This window comes from Nothoprocta perdicaria, unplaced genomic scaffold, assembly GCF_003342845.1.
Source record: "Nothoprocta perdicaria isolate Ctin4 unplaced genomic scaffold, notPer1 scaffold_77, whole genome shotgun sequence".
Classification (NCBI taxonomy): domain Eukaryota; kingdom Metazoa; phylum Chordata; class Aves; order Tinamiformes; family Tinamidae; genus Nothoprocta; species Nothoprocta perdicaria.
In genome coordinates this window covers 1,885,613-1,894,667 of record NW_020456054.1, presented here as the reverse complement: position 1 = coordinate 1,894,667, position 9,055 = coordinate 1,885,613, and the positions used below count along the sequence as shown (strand labels likewise).

Here is a 9,055-nt window from a genome sequence, read left to right as displayed (position 1 = left end):
CCTAAAATGAAACAGAAGTGCTTTGGCTATTTTTTTCTTTGAAATATTTGGAGTTTTTACCTCTATACAATAATCATTCTTTTTTATTTCTAAAGAAAAAAATGCAAATTTCTCATAAAGTAAAACTCCTAGTTTGCCTTTCTTGCAATTAAAAAAATGAGCATCATTTTGCTTTTGTTTTGTTTCATTTTGTGTTTTTTTTTCATCTGCCTTGAATGTGTTTACTGAGGTTTTCTATATTTCCAGACACTTTTTTTTGCTAGAGTGAAGAACACACTCTCAACTCAACAGTACCTTCATAGAGAATTATCTGTATTTTTAACTAAATGGTCAGGGAGTTAGATTTAAATCCAGGCCTGATCACAGAATCATAGAATCATAGAATCATAGAATGCTTAAGGTTGGAAGGGACCTCAGAGGTCATCTAGTCCAACCCCCCTGCTCACACAGGGTCACTTAGAGCACGTGGCACAAGGTGGCATCCAAGCGGTTTTTAAAGATCTCCAAAGAAGGAGACTCCACAACCTCTCTGGGCAGCCTGTTCCAGGGCTCTGTCATCCTCACTGTCAAAAAGTGTTTTCTCAAGTTCCTGTGGAACTTTTGGTGCTTCAGTTTGTGGCCATTTCCTCTAGTCCTATCACTGTCCAGCACTGAAAAGAGGCCGCCCCCCTCCTCCTCCCTCCCTCCCTTGAGGTATTTATACACATTGATCAGGTCCCCCCTCAGCCTTCTCTTCTCCAGGCTGAACAGGCCCAGSTCCCTCAGCCTTTGCTAATAGGATAGATGTTCCAGGCCCCTGATCATCCTGGTAGCCCTGCGCTGGACTCTCTCCAGCAGCTCCACATCCCTCTTGTCCTGGAGAGCCCAGCACTGGACACGGTACTCCAGATGTGGCCTCACCAGGGCTGTTTAGAGGGRGACRATCACCWCCCCCTCCCCCTGGACCTGCTGGAGACGCTCTTCTTAATGCACCCCAGAATCCCGTTGACCTTCTTGGCCACCAGGGCACACTGCTGTCTCATGGTCATCTTGTCATCCACCATGACGCCCAGGTTCCTCTCTGCGGGGCTGCTCTCCAGCAGGTCAAACCCTAATCTGTACTGGTGTCCRGAGAGGATGAGGAAGAAGCATTGGTTCTTCCTGTTTTATATGGATGACTGAGCTGCAAGTAACCTCTTGCCTCGCTGCAGTAGTGCTTGTGCAAGGTTTATGCTTGAGACATGGAATCTGCTGCCATAGTTCTTTCTTACCAGTCTGATGTGACAGATTCTGTATATATTTTGGAAGGGAATAATCGTATTCAACATATGTTCYGTGCATCTGCAAATGTATTTGCATTAGAGAGAAGTGCAGCAATATGAATTGCTGCTGGATATGAAGATTTCAAGACGTATATTTCAGATTAAGAATAACAAGTACAGYCCTCTATTATACCTCTGCATTTAGACTGACAATAGTTTAGATCTCTTTTATTTTTTGAGAAGATAACTCTGGCTGCACAATACAGAAGATACACAAACATATTTTTCAAACATCCCACCAAGTATTTCCTGAAATTTCATAGAAGTAATTCTGAATATTTAGGGGAATTTTACCACATTATTATGCTTAAAAWGACTTAGGCCACTTGTTCTTTGGAGAAAGTCAAAGTCATGTCTATAGGCCACAACTTGATTGTAAATAAAAACACAGTGATTAATCCAGTGGAATGGAAATGAAGAAGTATACTGACCTTTGTTAGAAATTAACTTCTCAAGCAAAGTCCATTCCATATTCTCAGCTAAGGCAAAAGGAGCTGATTATTCTTTATGGCTTGAGAAGACACTGCTGCTGTAAAACACTGAATTATTATCTGCTTTCTTCAGTGAATTGTCAGACAGGAGATGAACCCGTAGGATATATTGACTGCGTCTGGTTTCAATTTTGTTTTGTCTATAAAAAGTCAAAGCTTCCTATGAACATTATCAGGCAAAATAAATAAAGTAAGAGAGATAATTGTTTAATGAACTTGGAGTAACATGATTCAAATAGAATGCCCCCACATATTTTGCCAAAGCTAATAAAACTCTTTTGCACCATACTTATTATTCTTGAGTAAGTATCAACTTTATAAATTCTCCAGGTCATTTTTAAAACTAGTATTGAATTCATTTTCTTTCTGCTCATGTCTGTGTTAGTGGATTTGAGTGTTAGTCACTGTGCAATTAGAAGTCTTTTTAGCTAGCTTATTTCAGATCAAACTTTTCCAAAATACAATCTTAATGCAGTTTTTCTGTCATCAAAAATATTAGTGTTTTTGGTTGGTAAACAATAAAATGAAATGTGAAAAAATTCTATGACAGATGAGTRCAAATTTTCAAGTAATCTGCCTATGGCTGGTACTGAGTTCTTAMAAAGCTAGGATAAGGCAAGCATCTTTCCATTCTATATTCTACCAGATTCCATRGAGAGATAATAAGGAAAATATAGGAGAGTTCAGAAAACTTTTGGAAATATCTAACCTTGTATGACCTTTCTGACAAACACTCCCTTAGGGCTTGAAAGCTTGTATTTTGCCAGTCATCCTAAAACGTTACGTAGCTTTCAAGGAAAAAGCAAAATGATTTGGGGGGTGAATAAATGTAGACATTTAAGGAATTAGAATAAATATAGAGAATAAACTATAGAAAGCTAATGATAAAATAGTGTCTCTTTAGTCATTTAAAACTGGAATTTGGATTGCAACTGACAGGACTTCCATGTGACTTAAAAGTAGTTAGCTATAAATGTATCTAAACTTGAAATACAGATTTTCCTGTAGATGGATAGTTGAGGATGGTTTGAATCACCTCATGTGCTTCTAGCAGTTTAAGTATAAAACACTTTTACATAAAATCTAGAAGTATTTCCTATAGAAATATAAACACTCCAAAATATCAGTGTATTGAGAGACAATATGTGATAGAAAACAAGAATATTTGAGGACAACTATGAATTTGGAATAGATGACTCCTAATTTTAACTCCTGGTATTTACCAGTATGCTCTTCACTCTTCCTAATTCATTCCCAAGCCCAAATGCCTTGTGCATTCAAGAAAGCAAGCAAGGTCTTAGGAAAGGCCACAGGCTTCTGACCTCTGGGGACTGACTCCTYAAGTTAAAGAGTGGTGTAGATGTAACAGTGCTGTTAAACGAAATGTTTCTATTTCTTTAAACACTTACTGAGTTGCTTCATTAGCAGTACAGTTAATGGGATCTGATTGGCTGTGGATTTTTGTCTTTCCTGCACAGAAGCCCCATTCGCCTTGACAATGATCTCCTCAAATCCCTATCATTTTCTGAGATTCACTGTGGCAATAGTTTCACTTCCCATTTTACATCCCTCAGATTTATCCCAGGCCTGTAAGGGCCATCACAGGCAATATGTGCTGGGTGTTTGCACTTGGCTGCCTGGTTGGTGCATGTTGATGGGCTGCTGCTGGGCTTCTGCTTTAGCCTCTTCCTGAGAGGCAGCTCCTTCCTGGCACCAATTCTCTTGAAACTTTTGTGACCTCAATGTTTTGGAGACATCTATCCCATTGCCGAAAGTGTTTAAAAGGTATTGCATGAAAATAGCAGATAAGTGGGCCTAAAATCGGGCAAACTTGTTTCCTTAACTCWTCTAGCTGAAAAAAAATAATGATTTTGTGTTTGAAGATAACATTCTGAAATGTGCTTTGAAGGCTCCAGATCTGGAAGGCCAATTAAAAGATCCTGGCACAAAGTTAATTCACATTTTTCAGTTCTTTCTGATAAAAATATGTCATTCTCCCCTGCACATGAAAACTTACATATGTTGTCAAAGTAGCAGTGTTCTTGAAGTGGGGGGATTCTATGTAAAATATGTCCAAGGGAATCTGTGTAGTTATTAATTCAACCAAAGTATCTGGAAACAAATACAAACACAGAAAACAAAAACAAAAACAGCATATAAGTATTTCTTCAGATCTGAAATAGAGGCAGGAGATTGTAAACTGAGTAAGTAAGTTTGGGAACAATTGAGTTCATCTTGATGATATTATACTTTGAGTGATGATTCCCAACCTTGTACTTAACAGAAATGTATTGCGCCTGTCTGGTTTAGATCTAAGAAAGCACAGAGTGTCTGAAACCTTTTTTTTTATTATTTTTTTTTTCTCCCCGGCAATATTAGCTGTTTAAGAAAATACACCAGCTCCCCTTATTCCTTACTTTGGAAGTTACTTTTTATATTCTATTTACTTTTTTGGTTTTGTCTCATAACAGCAAGGACTTTGATTAAAAATAATCTAACACTGAAAAAACACACAGATACAGAAACAATACAACATACAGCCTCAAAAGATTATATAATATATAGTAATGAAAAAAATGTTGAAAACTGGTTTCAATTTCATTCTTCAGTAAAACAAAAACCTCTCAGGTGAGATTCAGCAGTTCAAATTAAATATACTTATCCTTTATCTCATCAATTCTAAATCATATTTCAGTGCTATTGTAGATCTTTCTAAATTGATTCAATTTTTCAAAATTAATGTGGTAGTTGTCCTCATAAGGTTTTTTATATTCCTTTCTATATTCCTTCTGTTACAACTCCATTTCTTCTGGAGAGCAAAACAGTTAGTGATAGATCTTCATCTTACCACCATAGCATGTATGAAAAGGGAGAGAGAAATGAAGAAGKAAAATGATTATCCTTTCAGAATAATTATATATGGTCTCTGGAGTTTATAGAGAACACATATGGGAACGCATAATATTAAAAAAAGCCACTTGTACTCCATCCTGAAGTGGCTGTAATCTAAATAAGATAAGACAAATATAATTCAATAGAGCCACAGTGCAAACGGGGCTAGTCTGGTGGGGGAGAAATTACCTGAAAATCTTTTAGAGAGAGACCTGGTGAGAATAGTAGATCTTCTGTGAGCAAAAAACTGTACAGATAGCAGACAGACATATTTTGATTGGCACATAAACACTTATTCTCCATCAATAAAGCAAAATAAATCAACCTCCAGCTTCTGGTTATAGGGATGAACACTGCCTGTTGGGTGGTCACAAAGCCTTCCTCATGGCCACACATGGCCATGACCACTGGTGACAGGGAATGTCAAAGGCAAATCGGTGGCTTTTCCAGCGTCACACTTCCAAATGCCTAAAACAGGAGTGGCTGCTCGGCCTGTCTGTATGTGAGAGCCAGGAAGAACCCACCTCACCCCTCTCCAAAACACAACACAAAACAAAACAAAAAAACCCAACAACAAAGCAAAAATGGAAAACTGGTACAACTCCCACATAGTCAGGAACATGACTTTTTTGTTTTTGGAGGTCAGATATATATGATGCACAAATCCACAGTCAAACACAGCCAAAGTGGAAGATGATAAAGAGGAAAGCATCACTGCTGGAAGGCTTGGGTGGGAGGAGAGGCACTGGCAGGTTCACGTGGGCAAGACCTGTCATCAGTATTAAGTACAGACAGCATAGGCTGCAATGAAATAACATGCAGGAAGAGCAAAGCCAAATAGTGTACTTAAATATTTCTGTTTCAGTCTTCTGTGTGCAGTTCTGGGCACCCCAGTATAGGAAGGACGTGGAGCTTCTGGAGAGGGTCCAGAGAAGGGCAACCAGGATGATTAAGGGAATGGAACATCTCTCGTATGAAGAGAGGCTGAGTGAGCTGGGCCTSTTTTCTCTGGAGAAGAGAAGGCTCAGAGGGGATATGATTAATATGTATAAGTTCAGGAAGGGAGAATGCAGGGAGGAAGGGGACAGGCTGTTCTCACTGGTGGCCAGCGATAGGACGAGGGSTAATGGCCACAAGCTGAAACACAAGAAGTTCCGTCTCCAGGTGAGGAGSAACTTCTTTACTGTGAGGGTGACAGAGCAGTGGAACAGGCTGCCCAGGGAGGTTGTGGAGTCTCCTACTCTGGAGGTCTTCAAAACCCGCCTGGATGCCACCCTGTGCCACATGCTCTAGGTGTGCCTGCTTGAGCAGGAAGGTTGGACTACATGATCTGTAGAGGTCCCTTCCAACCTTAAATATTCTGTGAATTCTGTGARTTCTGTGAGACCACTGAATTGCACCCCTGGTAGACGTTATCCATGGGTATCACTTGATGCTTTCTGAGCCAAAAGGTAGATGTACTTGCTTGAAAGATAAACCTATGCACTGAGCAGAGCTGAGCATGCTGCCTCCAGCATCAGTGAGCACCTAAGGTCTCCTCAGCTGCACTGATGTTATCAGCACATGGCTYCTGGTTAGAGCATTTTCAACGGGAGCAGTAGGCAATGCCTCCTTGAAATGATCCTTTCTTAAGATCCACTGGTAAACTTTTAGGTTTCTAAAACATCCAAATTAAATTTTCATTAGCGGTTTGTAGGTGGAATAGCTAAGCACTGCCACACTGCAGCTGTGTGACACTGCATGGGATCTCCAGGAATTTCATCCTTACTTGCCCAGCCTGCTTAGAACCATGCAGGGCAGCACAATAGGGAAACAAAAAGAGGAAGGGCTGAAAGGGCTGAGCTTTCATGGTTCCTGAAATATACTGAATYCTTGAAATATACTGAAATATACAGAAGACACTGATCTCTTGCTAAAGTTTTCAACAGATTCTGATAGCAAGAAAATCTTCATACTCCCTGCTTTAATAAAGATAAACTTTCTGGAAATTAGAGGTTCGAAAAGGTTTTATTGCTTAATTGGCAAATAATCAAACTAGGAGTTTGCAGCTATGAACTAATCGCTTACAATGAACAGTAGTTTAGATATATGTGAAATTAAATTAATTGCAATTTTTTAAGTTTTAAATTTAATATAGTAAAATATTCCCTAAAACTTAATATTAAAACTGGAAGTTGCAAAAAAGTGGGTCTAGGAATGCATTTGGAAAACTAATTACTTTTAATATTATTTTTCCTTATTTGAAAATTATGTAATTAATTAGAAATATCTTCTGAATATATTAAATATGAGAAAGCTAGTTGCCTTAAAATTTAAATTATTGTTTATTTTTAATTTTTAGAAAGTAAACGTGCAGCTCTCTAGATAATCTATAGCAGTATTACTTAAAGAGGTTAAAGATTTTGAAGCAATATGGCACTTATAGGTACCATATCCCTACCTCATTGGATGAGAAAAGCATGAGCTTTGTAGTAGCCAAACTCTGAGCCGTAGACGATTTGCATCACAAATTAGGAAAACAAGTGCTGTAGCTGAGGATCACTCGCAGACAGTATCCTGTCCAGGAGGTCTTATTAGAAGAGGATTTTAAATCAAAAAACTCTCTGAGTTGTGGCAGATACTAAACATGAAAGGGAATGATMTATTCCTTGTTAGGTAGTAAAGCATGATCTATAGTCTGCAATTAACTAGAATTCAGTATATATCTAATTTAATGCTTTTATAACCTTTTATAGTTTAGGTCAGTCTCAATGCTAAATATATTTAGCATCATATTAAATGTATTTGTACTCTAGGTGACCCTGCTTGAGCAGGGGGGTTGAACTAGATGAGGTCCCTTCCAACCTCAACTATTCCATGATTCTGTGATTCTGTGTGTTATGGTAGATGACTATGTCCAGTATTGCCATTAAAGGATGTACAAATCCTTTATTCCATCCATCATACTATTAATATCTTGTGACTGGAAAGTGACTTTCAACTGATAACCTCAACTACCCTTGCAAATATGAGTTAAACTCCATAACAGTCCTACATGCTAAGAATTGTTGGACTTATTTTAGAGAAACCCAAACTGAGTGAGSAACAGAAAGCTATGTGACTAGCAATAAGAATGTATAGGTAAAATGTAATGATGGTTTTATTATTGCATAAATGTTCTATCATTTACAATAATTACATCTAGTTATTTTGCCAACTTTTTTCTAGGGTTTTGGAAGCCCATCAGGTGAACATTGGTTGGGGAATGAATTTATCTTTGCAATAACAAGTCAGAGACAATATTCTCTGAGAATTGAATTAATGGACTGGGAAGGAAACCGGGCATATTCACAGTATGACAGATTTCATATAGGAAATGAAAAGCAGAATTACAGGTAAGAATCTATTCAAATCCTTTTGACCATACTGAATGGTAAATATTGTTTATAGTTTTCTTGTTAAATACCAGAAAAGATAATGATACTGATTTTTTACATAAAGTGAATAAGCAGAGTTAAAGTAAAATAAAAAACTAATTTCTCCACGATGGAAGATTAGAAAGAAACTATCATATCAGAGAATAACGAATGATCTATTGATTTCACATCCTGATAAAACTGTTTAAAATTTGTAAAATGTTTGCTCATGAAAGAGCACCTTAACTGAAAATTGCTTGAAAAAAAATTCTCATGATGGACAGAAGGCTGCATTTTATTGTGAAGAAACAAAATGACCAATACAGGATACCCGTAGTCTTGATTCACCATCATAAACATGCTACTTACTATAGTTTGAAAAAGGTATATGAAATTAAAAGTTTTATTTCTTAAATCATTGCTTCCTCTGAACAGGCAGTACAACCTTGGGGAAAGCAAATGACACAGAAAAACTTTCAAAATTATTTATTACATCACAACTAGTTGGTGAAGGTTTTAGGATAGAAAAAAAATATACTACAAAACCAAACAATGAAGTTGTAGAATGTGAAACAGGGTTGGTATTCAGATTTTTAAAGTCTAGTAACTTGACTCCCAAAAATGCTGACCTCCCAGGCCCCCTAGAGAAATAGAAATTAATGCAATTTGCTCTTTCTGTTGACAGGAGTCTATCCAGGTGGGACACAAAACATTGCTCTTGTCCCCTTGGATTTCTCAGAGGACATTACTGTGTGGTATAGAAGAGAAGTTATTGAGAAGTTATTGCTACATTAAGAAGTTATTGAGCTCCTGCATAGTGTTATAGACATCACACAGCACAGAAAGGTCAGCTCTGTAATTAGAGTTATGTAATGCAAGACTCAGGGTTGTCAAAAGGCCGTATAATGGAATCTCTGATGTTCTGAAAAGAAGCAGTATTGGACCATGTTAGATTTGTTTCTGCAGGAGTGAAAGT

General features: G+C 37.7%; 1 protein-coding gene across 1 annotated transcript in view; it reads left to right on the top strand.

The window, feature by feature from the left end:
* Positions 1–9,055, top strand: part of ANGPT1 (angiopoietin 1) — a 150,445-nt gene that overhangs the window by 106,450 nt on the left and 34,940 nt on the right. Inside the window, exon 7 of the mRNA XM_026051628.1 lies at positions 7,892–8,058. Within this exon, the coding sequence (XP_025907413.1) occupies positions 7,892–8,058 (167 nt within the window). The remainder of the gene's footprint in view (positions 1–7,891; positions 8,059–9,055) is intronic.